This window comes from Vanessa cardui, chromosome 12 (genome assembly GCF_905220365.1).
Source record: "Vanessa cardui chromosome 12, ilVanCard2.1, whole genome shotgun sequence".
In the NCBI taxonomy this organism is placed as follows: domain Eukaryota; kingdom Metazoa; phylum Arthropoda; class Insecta; order Lepidoptera; family Nymphalidae; genus Vanessa; species Vanessa cardui.
In genome coordinates this window covers 6655564-6672557 of record NC_061134.1, presented here as the reverse complement: position 1 = coordinate 6672557, position 16994 = coordinate 6655564, and the positions used below count along the sequence as shown (strand labels likewise).

The following is a 16994-nucleotide window of genomic DNA, read 5'->3' as shown; positions in this document are numbered from 1 at the left end:
TAAGATCAGAGAGGCCCTGTTGTCCTGTCATCAACAAGGGCTACAAGTCCTGCTGGTCTGGATTCCTAGCCATTCAGCTATATCTGGTAATGAGATGGCAGACTCATATGCTAAGATTGCTATCCAATCTGGTACATCTGAGCATTTTGCCAACACATCTCAGGATTTGCTTTCTCTTGCCAAAGCTGAAATGATTAAATCCTGGAATTCTTTTTGGGTTTCATCAAAATTGGTCAAGGGTAAATATTATTCGGCGTTACAACCTGAAATTCCGAGGCGACCTTGGTTTTCATCTCACAGGCACGCTTACCGTTGGGTCACCTCCACCATCTGTCGGTTACGCCTCGGCCATTCATGCACACCTACTCATCTAGCAAAAATCAGAGTTCGTGATCACTCGCTGTGTGAATGTGGCCTAGACGAAGGCTCTGCAACCCATATCCTGTTCCTTTGCCCTAAACTTCTTCGTCCCATTTATGACATCCTCCCTCCTAAAGTCCCTCGCCCTATAAATGTTGAATGTTTGTTGACGTTTGTGTTTAGTCCATTTTGTTCAATCTTATGTAAATATATCAAATTAAATAAAATTAAGTTGTGAATAGTCCAATTTTTCATATTTTATTACATATATAGTTTAGAATACTAACAACTATTTTTTTTTTTAATTATCTTATTATTAACTCTTAATGTTTGTGTTGTTCTAGGTTAAGGATTAACAAGGAAATTAATACTACTATTCTTGACTTTAAAATTCAATTGAGTTTAGTGTCTCAACCGTACCGATCAATCTCATTCGTGTCTTCTCCATCCTACGTGACATTGGCGAAATAATCTGTGCCCTGCCGGCACAACTACAAGCCATTAAACTAAGAATTGATTGATTGATTGTTTTTTAGGTTATATATTTAAATAATCATTTTTATGTATTTTTTAATATTTAGTATAAGTATTAAACATCTTTAATGGAAGATAAGAGACCACAATTCGGAAATAGAATACTCGAAAATGTGGACGAGGTCTTCAAACACAATGCTTGGTACTGTGTTCAATATTTCTATTAGATACTGTAAAAATATTAAGATTCCAGACAAAAGTGTTTCAGACTTGGAACTAACGAGAAACAGGAAAAAACCACCCGGTGGCAATCGATACCTTACTGATAGCAAACTACTGTATCTTTTTAATGCCTGGTACATGTTACAATTGTTTTATAAATATTATGTGAAAACAAAGCTACCCTTAAACAGCAGTTTACGTCTTTGCTTTAGTTTACCATAATTAATTACTATGTATAAACAAATATTTCTGTAAAATAGACTTTGTTATGAATATTTTAAATTAATTAATTAACTATTACAAATTCCAATCAAAGGACGAAACAAAACAATTCTCTTACGAAATGTGCGTTTTATATTACAGGGACAATGTTCAGTGGAATGCTGAACAAGAGAAGGCAGCAGCCGAGAAAGTTGAGCTAAATTCAGCAGTCACATTTTCTGAAGATCGCCTAAAAGATTTGGAAGAAAATGCTGATAAACATTGGGATGCATTTTATGATATACATCAAAACAGGTGACTTAATTATATTGTAATAACAAGATTACATTAAATATTTAAAAAATCTTATTTTTTAAATATTTAATGCCCATGCTGGGCATTTTATAAAAAACAAACCTGTTCATGTTTGTTCTTTAATATTATAACCACATTCATTGTGCTTTATAATGGTCCATTAATAGAGTAATAATAAATATTACTTGTAATTTATTCTTATCCTTGGTGGATAGCTCACTCCGATGTCACTAAATTATAATATTATTGGTATATCAGTGCTCAGGTTGGAAGACCTAGGAAGCCAGTTAACAGTCACAAAGAACATGACATCCTTAATACATATGATGTGAGAAGTTTTTATAAATATGTTTATCAGAAAGTTATTTTAATAGCAATTTATTGACTTCAAATTAGTTTAATTTAGTTGAATGTATGAAACAAAATATATACAAAGTAAATATTTTATTTATTCGTATTTCAAACTCAAAATCATTTTTCAAACCAATATATTGTACACATTGCAGATTTTTCAAAGATCGTCACTGGCTGTTCACTGAGTTTCCTGAGTTAGCACCTGACTACAATTCAGCACCTGTCAGAGTATTTCCAGACGGTGAAAATAATCAATCAGCTCCGTATACAATCAAACATAACAATGAACAAACACACAATACTAAACGCTATATTTTCGAAATAGGATGTGGTGTAGGAAACACAATATTTCCAATTTTACAATATAGCCAGGATCCAAACTTATTTATTTATGGCTGTGATTTTTCATCAAAGGCTATTGAAATAATTAAACAGAATGAACTGTATGACACAAAGAGATGTGAAGTATTTGTTTTGGATGCCACTTCTAGTGATTGGCAGGTTCCATTTGCGGAGAACTCTTTAGATATTATAGTTTTAATATTTGTTTTATCAGCCATAGATCCGACAAAGTAAGTAATGTAATTTTTTTTCTCTTTTTATTTATTTTGATTACTTAATACATATATATCAATAGTATGTATTATTTAACTCTCACTTTAACATATTGGCAATAGTAACAGATAACTATATAATATACATATAAAGTATTGCTGTACTTATACACAATTGTAATACTATTAACTAGTATAGTCAGCATGCTATTAAAATATAATAGAACTTTGCCTTTTTTGTTTTTCGGAAAATAATAATTGCCGAGTTAAGAAGGTTAAGAACAAAATTTCTGAAAAATCACCTTAAAATGAAATATAATCGAAATAAATTTTTACCAGATAATTAATAAAAATACTTTGTAGTTTGTCGGTTTGTTTATATGTATGTAAGTTAAATTAAACTGTAGGAATTATTTTGCCTGATTGAAAAGCAATCTTTTCACAACAATAATTGAATAAATATAAATCCTTAAAATAGCGCTGTAAAATCCACATTATCCACAAGTAAAAAATAGGCTATTTGACTGGTTTTTAAAATCCATTTTACATTATTTAGTAGAAGTTAAGGAACCCAGTAAAAGTTGTGTTTTATGCTTCTAGTACATATTTGCCGAAAAATATTATATTAAAAATTCCATATTTAAATAGCGCGCAAAAACTCTACTTGGACAATATGGCGCTGCAGTGGGGTCGGTGACCTCACTTTCCTGTATTTTAATCTGTGGCACATATAGTAGAAAAGCAAAGTTTACAAGAAAGTGACTTCATCATAAGCCCAGCCAATCAGGAGCGTTTTGTGTCACGTGACAAATGTTTGAAAAATTGCATTTTTATTTATGGTTTTTTGAATAAATTAAGTATTATTTTCAACTTTCGTTAGTAAATAACGATTTTTAAACTCATAATATACAATGATTATAATATTTCACAATGTATTTATCGCATTGTCAAATAGCCTATACCTCTATACAAGTGATAGATTTTATAATCTAATATTTACATACACAATAATAATATTTTCTTTCTTGAAACACTAGTTAATATAAATAACGTCATTAAATATTTCAGGATGACAAATGTTATTGAACACATATATAAATATCTGCGACCTGGCGGTTTGGTCGTTTTCCGAGACTATGGGAGATACGACTTAGCACAGCTAAGATTCAAGAAAGGACGGTGTATATCGGATAATTTTTACGCACGAGGAGATAACACTATGGTATATTTTTTTACGCAAGAAGAAATTTCAAATCTATTCAAGAATGTTGGATTTTTAGAAGAGCAAAACCTAATCGATAGAAGACTTCAAGTAAATAGAGGGAAGATGCTGACAATGTACAGAGTCTGGATCCAAGCTAAATATCGTAAACCTTACAATTAAGTATATGTAGATTTTTTATAATTAAATAAATGTCTAAACAAGAAAGAGCATTAAATATTTGTAAACAACTAAACATTTTTTTGTGTTAAGGTCTTAGGAAACCGGTTGAAATTTAAAGTAGTACGGTTTTTTCAAAGAATTCAACACTTTCGTAACGACTTGAATCGGTGGGCCCTCCCAAGTCACTTTGACGTCACTCAATAATTTATTTATGAATATTTCGATTTCCATCTCTGCAATTCTTCTTCCGATACACGATCTTACTCCGAAACCAAATGGAAGCGTTACCATGGGATGGCAATTGCCATAATACAAAAGATCTGATTTGTCCACTAACCATCTTTCTGGTATAAATTCTTTAGCACGAGGGTAATGTTTTTCCATTTTAGATAAAAATTCGTTGGGTGCTATAACATCGATCTGGAATTTACAATGATTGGTTTTTAAAATAATTTTAATTTTATATTAATTTATATGATACGTTATCATAAAGATAATTTCGTACTCCTTTGGGAATGGAATATCCTCCAACAATGTGCTCTTTGGTCGTTCGTCTTAAGTTCGCTGGCAATACTGGAAATAATCTTAACGACTCTTTGATACAAGCTCTGAGATACCTATTACTCTGTTCTGACGATTTTATATCTTCTATTATTTTTTCTTGGGCCTTCGGATTTGTCGCTAAATTGTACAGAAGGCAAAGTGCTGTAAACGCCACCTGAAAATAATCACCTTTGTAGTGGCAACACTTTTAAAGATCCAAGTCGTATTTGTAAGCGGAGAACAAGTCTTTCATCTTATTTAACTAAAATACAGCTTCGCTTGTCTTAATGTACCGGGAAAATGAGCTAAATAATAATAAAAAGAACCATTCCTTACGTATGGAACGCGTTAAGAATCTTGGAGCTAAGACAAGACGCCTCTTGTGTTTATAACTAAATTATAAATAAATAATTACATTGCCCACTCACACATCCATACCGAAACACAATATTAAGTATTGCGGTTTACCGGTAGAATATGTGATGAGTAGATAGCGGCTATAGTATCCTTAAAGACTGGCTTTGCACAAACCCCTACTATCAAGTAATAATCGGTATAACTTACTAGTTACACATTCTTCCAAACCATATTAGATAACAACAAAAAGGCCTTACTGTATCGATTCCAGCCAACAACATTTCGTTTGCCATCATAATAGCAACCTTATCGTCTACAGCTAATAATTTCTCGATTATACTTTTATCTTCTTCAGGAACGTCGTGACCTCTTTCATTTATTTTTCTCTTAGCTTCTTCGATAAATTTGACACTGACCCTGAATAATTATATTGACAATGTCTAACATAAAATACGGTACGATTAAATAGAATAAAGTTGACAATCATTGATCATAATGTTTTATAAACGATACTATCCAAATTTTTCTTACTATTTCGGACCAATTTAAGAATAATCGCGTGCCATATATAATATTGAAGTAATCATTTACGAAATTGTAACTAAATGATCATTCTTTACATAATGTTATAAATAGGAACATATACTTACTCCCATTGCAAATCTAATGTTTTAACCAGTTTCTTGAAATTTCGGGTTTGATAATATCGCCAAAGACTTGGAAAAAATTCTAATTTCCACGAAAGATTTAAAAGGTCTTGAGCACACTGTATAAGAATTCTTGCTGGATGATCATTAGCTAAATTGTCTTCCAACGATCCAAGTCTGGTCCCTAAGCCAACAACAGCTACGGATTCCAAAGACCATTTCGTCATTTCTAAATCTAAGTTCTGCTCCAAATAATTGTCTTTTTCTTGTAATTTTTTCAATCTAATATAAAATAAATATTATAAAAAAGAAAAACGTATACAAATTTCATAGAAAATCAAAAATTAGATACAGATTCCAACCGTATTGGCGCATACCTTGCAACCATATCTTCAGCTATTTTCTCTAAAACCGGCGCATATAATTTTACCAGTTTTGGTTTCAATAGGGCTGGATTAACTTTGGTACGAAAATCTCGCCATTGGGCGCCTTCTCTACAAACAAATATAATACCAATCGAAAGTAAATATAATACTACAATATAGTCATTGAACTGTTTTACTGAACAGCATATTTAAATAAAAGTTATAGAACATAATACGACTTGAACTTCGTATGTAAAGCAAGTGACACTTACGCAACCGTTAAGCCGTAAATACCATTACTGACGGATTTTCTTAGCTGTGTCCTGTAATACAATAGAGTGTCAAATCCCGGTCTCGATGGCAATATATCTTCAGACCGGTATATCTGTAACAATGTAATTTTTAATGTTTATATTTAAATAATTTCAGTAGTATTTGTTTGTTACCTGATCAAAATGCTCCGGCTCATACAGGATGACCATACTTGCTCTAGCAAATATGCCATCTAACTTCACTATAGATCCATATCTTTCATACATAACTTTTGACAGGTCATAGAAATTTGCTCGTAAACCAACTGACCCTGTAATTTGTTATAAAAACGAGTTGTGAAGTTATTTACGCCTAGTCAACTTCGAATGCATGAACATATTTTATATAAAGAAATTAAAAACCTATTCCTGGAAGAAAATGATGCATGGGACCCAGAAGAGGCAATGAAGATAAACCTGGTATTGCTTCAAAGGGTTTTGTACCAATATTAAAAGTCGATGATAATCTGAAAAAAGAATTACAAATGTACTTATGTATTAAAAAACACACTACCACTGCCCTGCCACTACTCTGTCGACTCGCCCTTATTTTGCACGAACATATTTTCTTTTATTTTTTCTACATACCAATTCCAATTCCAAAATTATGTATATACATATATTGAATAGCCGAAGAAAGATCTCAGTCGCGTATGTCTAGCATTGAACGAATATGGACCTTTTTGACTATCTTCTCTGATTAAATTATTGGAATCTGAATGCAACCTTCATTTCGTATTGAACAAGGATCTTGAAAGTAATTTTTTCAAAATTTTGTCTAAGTCGGATATTGAATCCAATATCCACTATCCACTAGTTTGTAAATTTCAATTTGTGTAATTTAATCAATCACAGAAATGTATTGCTTTCACAGTTCATCGGAATATCTGCGACAATAAAGGATCGTACTGTCCGTTCTGTTTATAATATTCATCTTGTGCAGTAGAACACTTTGAATAACTGCATAGTTCGTTTGAAAAATTGCTAGCTTTGTAACCGCCAACCCACATTGGAAAAGCGTGGTTGAAAAAGCTCCAAGCCACTTTTTTATGGTCAATATAGTTAGTGAATTAAAAAATTGTATTATTTATAACTTTTTGGTTTTTAAAATACCAAGGATACGAATTAAATATCAATATCATTCCATTCCATGCTTTATTTTTAATTCGATATTTATATTAAGCTTAAAGTATTTGTTTTGTATACTACTTGAACACGATTACTAGATTTATTGCTGCATATTTGCTACAATATAAAAACATACCGATAAGCATTAAATCGCTTTATAATTGTCAAATTTCGTTTAAACATCATTTCACTCATAGTTAACACAGTTTATGTTTTGTGAATTAAAATAGCCTGAGTAAGCAACTGCCTACCTAAAACACTAAAATAATATAACTCAGTCTATGAATTTGACCTTGAGATATCAAGATCAACATTATCAAAAACATGAACAGCTAGTATTTCCTTATTTTAAAGTATGAATGGCATTAGTATAAAAGTTTTTAATAATATTATTGAGTACGGTATTGATCGTTAATTGAAACTTATTTTGAAAGTAAGCTACTCATAAGATCTCTTAAACTTACAGAAAATTTTCTATTATCTGTGCTGACAGTTGACGTTTACATTAGAATAATGGTTGACACAAAAATAGTTTTGATAAATATTTGGAAACAAAACTAATTCAATTGTTAAAATGGTTGAAACGTGATAGTAAGGCCCTGAATTCTTTTCGGTGATTTCAATTAAAATTAAACATGTTTTATGATTACAGAAAGTTATAGTGGTATATGTTTCTTTGTCATGAAAATAGTTTTTCTATATTATCGATCGATTACGAAAGACTATTCAACTATATGTATGTTATTTTATACATAACAGCCGATTTTAATTTAACGAGATCTTATATTATAATAGCTTTTACGCTAGTCGTCTGTAAGAAGTTACTGTTTTCGGTTTGCTAACGTGGTAAACGAATATGTATTTACAAACGCGCTTCACAATAAACGTACGGTTTTATTAAATGTAGAAAGAACGCTGTTTAAGGTGAGCTTTCATCTATTAAATGATGAGATAACTTTACTGAAGTGTGCCTGGAATTTACGTCCATGTATTGTTGTTCTTTCCTGTGAGTATTTTTCTTTTATCTTTTTCTCTACTATTTTTTAATTTCATCTAAAATTCAATATTTTCCTTGTCCACTAATATTTAATAATTATTTCCTGCTTTTTTTAGTTATACTTATTTTATTTTAAATTATTTCATTTAGTGGTAATAATATAAATTATAAGGTCATTAATGTGTTAATGAAGCTTAATTTTTTAATACAAAATGTTGTTACTAAACAACGAAAACATATTAGGTATAATCTTCACACAAACACTATTTCGATTCTGGTATAAAATTAGATATTCTAAATATAAATTAGAGTGTGAAACACACCAGACTCATGGTTCTCCAGTTGGTGTAGTTTAAGTAATTTTGCTATTTATTTTTTTAAAATAAACATCTAATTCATTCTGATATTTTACATCTGATATATATTCTATTGAATCATTAACATTATTTACTTTTAAATAAGGTACAAAATAGATCACCATTAGTGTATGGATATATTAAATAAATATGTTGTTTGTTGTTTTACCTAATTTAATAATATGAATAAAGCCAATATTGTAACTGGATGTTTGTTCAATGTTAAAGTCAAGGATATGGACAGATATAATTTTATTTGGACAATTTCACATTCACATGATATTTATGACAAACATCATTCAATTGAAGCCAATGAAATAAATCAAGAGCAATCTGCCGCGATTGGTGATTCACGAATTACAGAGCTCTCTGCATATTATCTCATATTTAGAGGGAACAGGTTACATTAATTATAATTACAAAATGTTCTCCTTTTGTATTGTTAATTAATTTTGTCAAACAAATTACCTATTTTGGCTGTTTATACATTATTGTCAATACATCACATGCATTACAAAAACTAAATAAAATAGTCTTGTGTTTATTAATTTGGTCACACATGTAACCATAAATTTTATTGCTGCAACACAAAACAATTAGACATCACATTAGCATAAAAACAATGGAGTATTCATCATTTTACTATTATTTTTTGGTATAAAATGAAACCCGTAACTGTATTCTATTTTACAGTTAGTATCTAAATTATTATTACTAATTTCAACAATTGTAACATATTTTCCTTGTGTTATCATATATCCGTTTAATGTTGAGCTTGTAACACATTATTTACAGAAATAATATCTTTCTAAAATTGTATTAATTTTGATATTGCTTTACATGTGCACTTTAAAACTTATATATTTATTAATAAATTGTATTTATTTGCATTTTAAATGTTGATTTTATCATGTTACATGTTACTAATTTAATTAAAATGAAAATGTTGTTGAATGTTAGCTCACAATAGCTTTAGCTATAGTGGTAGCTTTATATTGCATTTTATTTTAATATTATGGTACAGTTCACGGCTGGGCGTCGGGATGGCGAGCATGAGCTCAACGCTCGTCGAGACGGTGTCCATCAACTATGAGGATTTTAACGAGAGCTTCCTCACTTGCGGCACTTGTTTATGTTAGTACACCTTGATATTATGCACATCATTGTTTGTTTAATTGCATGCATCACTTACTTAGGAGCAATACTCTATGTGGTTGAATTATTTGTATCTGCCTAATATTGCAATTACATGCATATAGACATTGTAATAAAAATTGCTTCATTATTGAGATGAATCTTAATTATAAACATTTGAATTTTTTCTGTCTATAACAGAAGCAGACAAAAAAATTTTAGCAATTAGAAAGAAAAATATAACATTTAAATATACGTAACTTTAACTTGATTAAATGCAGGATTGCACTGAATTTTACTTTTTCTGTTTTTTATAAAATTATTTAAAATATAATGTAAGGTAATGATTGAAAAATGTATAGCCTAGCTTTGACATTCCAAGAATTATATCACTATATATATTTGATATTTTTTATTTACAGGCACTTATGATGGGGGTGAGCACACCCCTAAGCTTTTGCCGTGTTCGCATACCGTCTGCTTGCACTGTCTCACTCGAATAGCTGCCTCACAAACTAGAGACGCTGGAAGCTTCAGATGCCCGATATGCCGCGAATTAATCACCATACCTCGTGGCGGAGTTGCAGCTCTACCACCATCGTTTCTCGTGAACCAGTTACTGGATCTAATGGCCAGGCAGAGGAGAGAAGTAATACCCCAGTGCAGTTCACATCCCGGTAGGGAACTACTCTTCTGTGAGACTTGCGATTGCGTTTTCTGTAGACATTGTGCAGACGGACCCCATAGTGATACCCCCTGTGATCATACCGTGGTGCCGTTTTCTATAGCGTTAAAAAGAATGTCCGAGATATTGTTATATAGAGCCAATGAGTGCCTGAGTAAGCTCGGCTCGGCGAGGGACGCCGTAGCGAGTGAGTTAAGAAGGTTAGAGGCGGCGGCGACGGCGGCCGACGAAGCGATAGACAGACACTTCGCGGAGTTAAGAGCTGCGCTAGACAAACGTCATGGTGAACTCAAATCTGCTGCAGCGGCCGCCGCTACTCACAAGAGGAAGCTGCTTGAAGAGCAACTGAAATTGATCGACGCTGAAAAAGCAAAAGTAAGTTATAGGTTTACATGGCAAACATCGATTAAACTCAAACTCGAACTCAAACTCAAATAACTTTATTCAATATAGAAGCATTACACTTTCTTATTGATGGTCAATTGAAACACTACCACCGGTTCGGAAAAGAAAATACCCTGACCTGAGAAGAACCGGCGAAAGAAACTCAGCGGGTTTTTTTTTTTTATTTGTCTCATATATTATTTAAACAATTTAATATGAGATGAAAAAGCCAGGAGGCGATCGTTTCATTCCCAAGGTGTGCTATCGATCATAAACTCATTAATTGTATAGTAACCTTTTGCACACAAGCGTTCCTTAATAATTTTCTTAAATTTGGCAACAGAGGCATTTTGAACGCTTTCTGGGATCCTGTTGTAAAACCGTATACATTGCCCCACAAAGGAGTTACTGACTCTATGTAGTCGAGTAACAGAAGTAACAAGTTTGTGTTTGTTCCTTGTACCAATGCTATGAGTATCACATTTTCTCATGAAATCATTAATATTTTTTCGTACATACATAACATTGCAGAAATATATATTGAGAAGCAACAGTCAATATCTTGATTTCTCTAAATTTATTCCTTAACGATTCTATAGCTCCTAGGTTATAGATTGCGCGAATATTATATTATATTAATAGATTAATTTAAATTAGTAACAGAATAATAATATATCGTCTTCAGGTCGAAGCTGAGTGTTCAGGTCTTCAGCAGCAAGTTGAGGTGAGGGAAGTTAGCAGTCGGGCGGCGGCGCTGGGAGCCCGGCTCGGGGACGCGGCCGCGCTGGCCGAGCCCCGGGAGAACGCGTTCCTGGCGGTGGACTTCGCGCACAACGACGCGCAGCAGAGGTTTGCCGAGGCTCTGGCTGAGCTGGGCAGAGTTAGAACGAGTACCACCTTCCCTGGTCTATGCACTCTGTCATTAGGCAAGTATATAGCTATTTATCTCAAAACATATGACAGTTCTATATATTTAACATCTACATATGTAGATGCCATAATAATTTATTAACTATAGTACGACACAACTTAGATGTCGCATCGGCAAAATTCGTAAAACCGATCACATCCGAATTGAGTACGCTATCCCAAATCGTCTATATTTATTTCTTACGCGAATATGATCTTTGTACAAAGTTAATAATTTGTAATATCATATGACCTTATATATCCGTCAATTCGACGCGTCGATTTACATGCAATCGCTTTCTCTGACGCGTGAATCTATAGCGACGAATAGCGTCGAATGGCGCGATAGTGAGCTATTTCTATTGGTCGTGTAAATCGGCAGTAATCGGTTTTATTTTCATTCCATTGCATTTTCCGATGCTACATCTAATTTGTGTCTTACTATACATGTTTTAGAGCTGAGATGGCCCAGTGGTTAGAACGCGTGCATCTTAACCGATGATTGCGGGTTCAAACCCAGGCAAGCACCACTATATATATGTGCTTAATTGTGTTTATAATTCATCTCGTGCTCGGCGGTGAAGGAAAACATCGTGAGGAAACCTGCATGTGTCTAATTTCATCGAAATTCTGTCACATGTGCATACCACCAACCCGCATGGAACAGCGTGGTGGAATATGTTCCAATCACTCTCCTTAATGGAAGAGGAGGCCTTATCTCAGCAGTGGGAAATTTACAGGCTGTTACTTTACTTTTTTTTTTTATACATGTTTTGGTTACTCTCAGAGATTTGATCATGATATTTTTGGCCGATAGAGTCGGCGTGCGTGTGCGGGTTGGAGTTAGTGGTGGTGCTGCGAACGGTGGACTACCATGGCGAGGCGCGCAGCACGGGCGGCGACCCCGTGACCGCCGCCGCCAGCCTGGACGACGCGCCGCTGCCCTGCACCGTCACCGACCTGGACTCCGGCCTCTACCGGTACGCCACACAGCGCAGTATCAGCATCACCAATAGACCTATTGACTACTCTACATTAAATTACAATTATTACTGTCTTTACTTTAATTTTCTAGCATACGTCTAGTAATTATAATTTAAGATGGAGATTTCGGGGAGGAATATATCTATAGAGGGAGCGTGCAGCGAAGCCGTAAACTTATATTATAGTTATTATCGTGGTTAGCGATGAAACAGTTACACAGTAAACATCTGCTCTGCTAGGCCAAATATAGCTCGAAAACCCCGGGGCCCGTATGTAAATTTTAAAGTTGCCAAAATAAGATGTTTTTGGGACGTTTCATTTCAGCGTGTACAACGTTTGATTTATTTCTGTTATTGTTTATTGTGTAGGCGAACTAAGTGGTCACCGCTGCCTGTAGACATTGGCTCTGTAAGAAATTTTGATAGCCAACGCGCCACCGACCGTCGAAACTAAAATGTTATGCCCCTCTTGCCTGTAGTCACTCTGGCTGACACACCCCTTAAACCGAATCTCAAGAATACTATTAGTTTGGCGATAGAATATCTGATGAGTAGGCAGTATCTAACCCCGCCCCCCCCCCGTGCGCTGCAGCATCTCGATGCGTCCGTGGGCGGCGGGCGCGGTGTCGGTGCGCGTGCTGGTGTTCGCGCGCGGCGTGCGCGACTCGCCGCTGCGCGCCAGCGTGCTGCCGGCCGCCGCGCCGCTGCGCGTGTGGGGCGCGCGCGGCTCCGGCAAGGAGCAGCTCAGCCAGCCCGTCGCCGTCGCCAGGTACCCGAGCGACGCTGCTGCGAACATTATATTACCATTCGTACAGGAAGTTTACATTTATTCAAACTAAAATGTTAATATGTAGATGTTATTGGCATCATAGTGAAAAATAGCAATTATTAATTGTGAAAAAATTATTAGGAAGGTTTTACTCGAATCTTAATACACTATAGTATATAAGTTTTTGATTTTTTTCATTTGTATTATAAGTGGATTAATTTGCTATCAGATGACGTATTTGCGTTATTAATAATAAAAAACTATTACAACATTTTAATATAAACGTCATTTAATTACACTTTTTTTCAGATGTCCGAAGCGCCGCGAAATTTATATTCTTGATGCCGGAAATTCGAGAGTCAAGGTGTTAGACGATGAGACGTTTGCTTTCAAAACACATATTGTTAATGACGGTAAATACATTTTAGTATTTATTCAAAATAATGCAAATGTGTACTCTTTTATTAGGGGATGGTTACCCATACATTTGTTAATTCTTTTAATTAACATTAACCTCTTCATATCCTCTTTATTATAATAAAATGAAATTCAGCGAGTCGAGATGGCCCAGTGGTTAGAACGTGAGCATCCTAACCGATGATTGCGGGTTCAAACCCAGGCAAGCACTGCTGATTAATGTGCTTAATTTGTCTTTATAATTCATCTCGTGCTCAGCGGTGAAGGAAAACATCGTGAGGAAACCTTCCTGTGACAAATTTCATAGAAATTCTGCCACATGTGCATTCCACCAACCCGCATTGATACAGCGTGGTGGAATATGTTTCAAAACTTCTCCTCAAAGGGAGAGGAGGCCTGTAGCCCAGCAGTGGGAATTTACAGGCTGTTGTTGTTGTTTGTTTAATGAAATAAAAATTTCACTCTAATAATGTTTGTATAATACAGGGTTGGCGGGACGAAGTTGTACAGGGATAGCGGTGACGTCTGAAGGCGTCGTTGTGGTTAACTGGCGAACGAGAACACTCACAGAGGTAAGAGATATTTAACATAAAAGACAAGACATAAAAAAACCAATTGGTACAATGTGAGATTATTAATGATATCGTAAACAAGAAATATTTGTTTTGCACAATATAGTAGAGCGATTAGCAAAACGAATGGAACACTTAATATTCAGTTTGTTTATCTTTCTATTTCTATTGCAATATGTATATTACTCACCGTGCGTACTAAATTTTCAATATATGGAAGTAAATATTTTATTACGCCATCTCTTCGAGTAACGTCTATTTGTTAATGATTAAAATGTGTTTTAATCGTATAAGACTTGTTATAAGATTAAAACCCATTGAAATATAATTGTACAAAAGAAGCATTGACTCCAACCCCGGTCGGCAGATCAACAGCTCGGGCGGCACCGTGCGCACGATCCGCTCGGAGCGCCTCGTGGAGCCCGTGTGCGTGGCCGCGCACGCGACCTCGCGCCGCCTCGCCGTCGCCGACAACGGCGCGCGCGCCGTCTTCGTGTTCGACACGCACGGGAACATCGAGCGCGAGGTGCGCACTCGCAGCCCCGCAGGACCGACGGGGGGGGCGATCCCAGTAATACGTAACCGGTGATGTCTATATGCAGGTCGGCAACGGCGACCTGGGTCTCGTGGGCGGGCTGGCGCTGACTGAGGACATGATCGTAGTGGCGGACGTGGCGGTGCGAGTGTACGATTCCGAGGGAAACCTTCAGGCTACCCTGGCGCCCATACCCAAAGGTGGAAAATTGTCACCGAAAATTTTTCTCCGTGTAAAATGTTCATGCAACGATTGTACTCTCAATGCGATAGCAGACAGAGTTGATTTGTTTTGTTGCAGTATGAGTGAACTCACAATAGTTGCTGCTTGGAATATGTCATATACAATTTAGTATTATATATATTATTATAACATGGATAGATGTATTAAATTTGTTTTTTTTTAAAGTGCTGTAATATCGAATTGGGGCACAATCATGTAATGATATGTATACAGTGTGGCATTAAATAAATAAATAAATACAGACAGTTCTCGTACTTACGGCATGTTAGGTTCTCGTAATATGCGACGTAAATCGAAACGACGTAAATCGAGACATATTAGATTGCTTCGTTTCTTTCTTCTTGCTATGACACTTTGACTTAGCTACAAGTGAATCTCTATCTCTCCTATGCCGGAAATCGAAACAATTCACGTACGATTGAGGAATAGTGTCAAAACATTGTTGGACGTAACTTGAAACGACGCAAGTCGAAACGACGTAAGTCGAGGACTGCCTGTAATGTATTTTTAATTCCGAAATAAGGTCGCGGAGGATACGGCGGCATAGCGCTGGAGTACACGGACAGCGGCTGGCACATCGTGTGCACGCGCTCCGTGCGCGGCCGCCCCGCGCTCGTGGTGCTGGAGGCGGGCGGGGCGGGGGGCGCGGGCGGTGCGGGGGGCGCGGGGCGCGTGTTGGCGGCGTGCGAGCTGGCCGACCGGCGGCCGCGCCGCGTGGCGGGCCTGGCGCTGCTGCCCGAGCGCCGCGCACTGCTCGCCGACCTGGCCGGCGACTGCCTGCGTCTGCACACCTACTGGTAAGCGCCTCCGTAGGTGTCGATTTAGAACATCAGTCGCATGCGTATGACGACCTCTATGGTCGAGTGGTGTGTACACCGGTTTTCATGGGTACGCTACTCTGAGGTCCCGGGTTCGATTCCCGGCCGAGTCGATGTAGATTACCATTAGTTTTCTATGTCGTCTTGGGTTTGGGTGTTTGTGGTACCGTCGTTACTTCTGATTTTCCATAACACAAGTGCTTAAGCTACTTACATTGGGATCAGAGTAATGTATGTGATGTTGTCTCATTCTTGTCTCATATTGTCTCGTATGCAGAGTTACTGATGGCTAGAAATATTTTCTTTAATTTTGACCAAGGTAGAATCAGAAATCAAAATCAAAATAAACTTTATTCGAGTAGGCTTTTACAAGCACTTTTGAATCGTCATTTAACAATGAAGTGAAGCTACCACCGGTTTGGAAAATAGATTCTACCGAGAACATCAGTCGCATGCGTATGCAGAGTTACTAATGGCTAGAAATATTTTCTTAAATTTTGACCAAATTAGAATCAAAAATCAAAATCAAAATAAACTTTATTCAAGTGGGCTTTTACAAGCACTTTTGAATCGTCATTTAACAATTAAGTGAAGCTACCACCGGTTTGGAAGATAGATTCTACCGAGAGAAACCGGCAAGAAACTCAGTAGTTACTCTTTTTCAACATTTAAAAAAAATACAGTCATACATACCTGCCTGGAAGTCGACAGGTCCACGATTTTTGTTTTGCTAATAAAGAGTAATTGTTCCAGGTGAGCTGTCGAACGAGGGAGAGAACTGAGCCGCCCGGGGGCGAATCGTAAACGAATTTCATGCTAGTCCAATATTGTAACTGAGAATCGAACTTGGCCATAATCTCGGACTGCGAGGGAGGTACTCGTACCAAAGTCATTAGAGCCGTGAGTCGGCGCTTTTAATACGATATCCGTAGTACTTACAGTATTTATTTCGTTTAAGTGTCCTTAGTTATATTATT

At 35.9% G+C, this 16994-nt stretch overlaps 3 protein-coding genes across 5 annotated transcripts; 2 read left to right on the top strand and 1 right to left on the bottom strand.

The window, feature by feature from the left end:
- The first annotated feature begins 881 nt into the window (after positions 1-881).
- Positions 882-3937, top strand: LOC124534233 (methyltransferase-like protein). 2 transcript variants are annotated; one of them, XM_047109961.1, is made up of 4 exons: positions 882-1036; positions 1420-1572; positions 2079-2498; positions 3549-3937. In XM_047109961.1, exons 1-4 carry the CDS (start codon positions 963-965, stop codon positions 3862-3864), a joined length of 963 nt encoding a protein of 320 aa, XP_046965917.1. In that variant the 5' UTR covers positions 882-962; the 3' UTR covers positions 3865-3937. The 2 variants fall into 2 exon arrangements, with proteins under 2 accessions (XP_046965917.1, XP_046965916.1); XM_047109960.1 differs by having other exon boundaries at positions 888-1190.
- Positions 3938-3957: 20 nt separating this feature from the next.
- On the bottom strand, positions 3958-7499 carry LOC124534232 (cytochrome P450 CYP12A2-like). The gene is made up of 9 exons (XM_047109959.1): positions 7352-7499; positions 6451-6554; positions 6223-6359; positions 6049-6161; positions 5789-5905; positions 5415-5693; positions 5022-5181; positions 4370-4582; positions 3958-4284 (listed from the first exon to the last, which is right to left on the bottom strand). The coding sequence occupies exons 1-9, from the start codon at positions 7408-7410 to the stop codon at positions 3958-3960; spliced, it is 1509 nt and encodes a 502-aa protein (XP_046965915.1). The 5' UTR covers positions 7411-7499.
- Positions 7500-7713: 214 nt separating this feature from the next.
- Positions 7714-16000, top strand: LOC124534229 (tripartite motif-containing protein 2-like). 2 transcript variants are annotated; one of them, XM_047109956.1, is made up of 11 exons: positions 7714-8139; positions 9593-9702; positions 10125-10762; positions 11457-11697; positions 12498-12660; positions 13256-13432; positions 13742-13845; positions 14336-14421; positions 14789-14947; positions 15024-15156; positions 15723-16000. In XM_047109956.1, exons 2-11 carry the CDS (start codon positions 9612-9614, stop codon positions 15998-16000), a joined length of 2070 nt encoding a protein of 689 aa, XP_046965912.1. In that variant the 5' UTR covers positions 7714-8139; positions 9593-9611. The 2 variants fall into 2 exon arrangements, with proteins under 2 accessions (XP_046965912.1, XP_046965911.1); XM_047109955.1 differs by having other exon boundaries at positions 7714-8221.
- The last annotated feature ends 994 nt before the right edge of the window (positions 16001-16994 follow it).

What these genes read in the sequence shown, in the direction of transcription:
- LOC124534233 (XM_047109960.1), top strand. Translation starts at nt 1,006, where the DNA reads ATGTGGACGAGGTCTTCAAACACAATGCTTGGTACTGTGTTCAATATT. An exon ending in CTGTATCTTTTTAATGCCTG is followed by an intron (nt 1,191 to 1,419) that starts GTACATGTTACA and finishes TTTATATTACAG; the next exon opens with GGACAATGTTCAGTGGAATG. An exon ending in TCAGCCATAGATCCGACAAA is followed by an intron (nt 2,499 to 3,548) that starts GTAAGTAATGTA and finishes TAAATATTTCAG; the next exon opens with GATGACAAATGTTATTGAAC.
- LOC124534232 (XM_047109959.1), bottom strand. Translation starts at nt 7,410, where the DNA reads ATGAGTGAAATGATGTTTAAACGAAATTTGACAATTATAAAGCGATTT. An exon ending in ATTTACGGCTTAACGGTTGC is followed by an intron (nt 5,906 to 6,048) that starts GTAAGTGTCACT and finishes ATTTGTTTGTAG; the next exon opens with AGAAGGCGCCCAATGGCGAG. An exon ending in TGTTGGCTGGAATCGATACA is followed by an intron (nt 4,583 to 5,021) that starts GTAAGGCCTTTT and finishes GATTATTTTCAG; the next exon opens with GTGGCGTTTACAGCACTTTG.
- LOC124534229 (XM_047109955.1), top strand. Translation starts at nt 8,202, where the DNA reads ATGTATTGTTGTTCTTTCCT. An exon ending in ATGTATTGTTGTTCTTTCCT is followed by an intron (nt 8,222 to 9,592) that starts GTGAGTATTTTT and finishes ATTATGGTACAG; the next exon opens with TTCACGGCTGGGCGTCGGGA. An exon ending in ACGGGAACATCGAGCGCGAG is followed by an intron (nt 14,948 to 15,023) that starts GTGCGCACTCGC and finishes GTCTATATGCAG; the next exon opens with GTCGGCAACGGCGACCTGGG.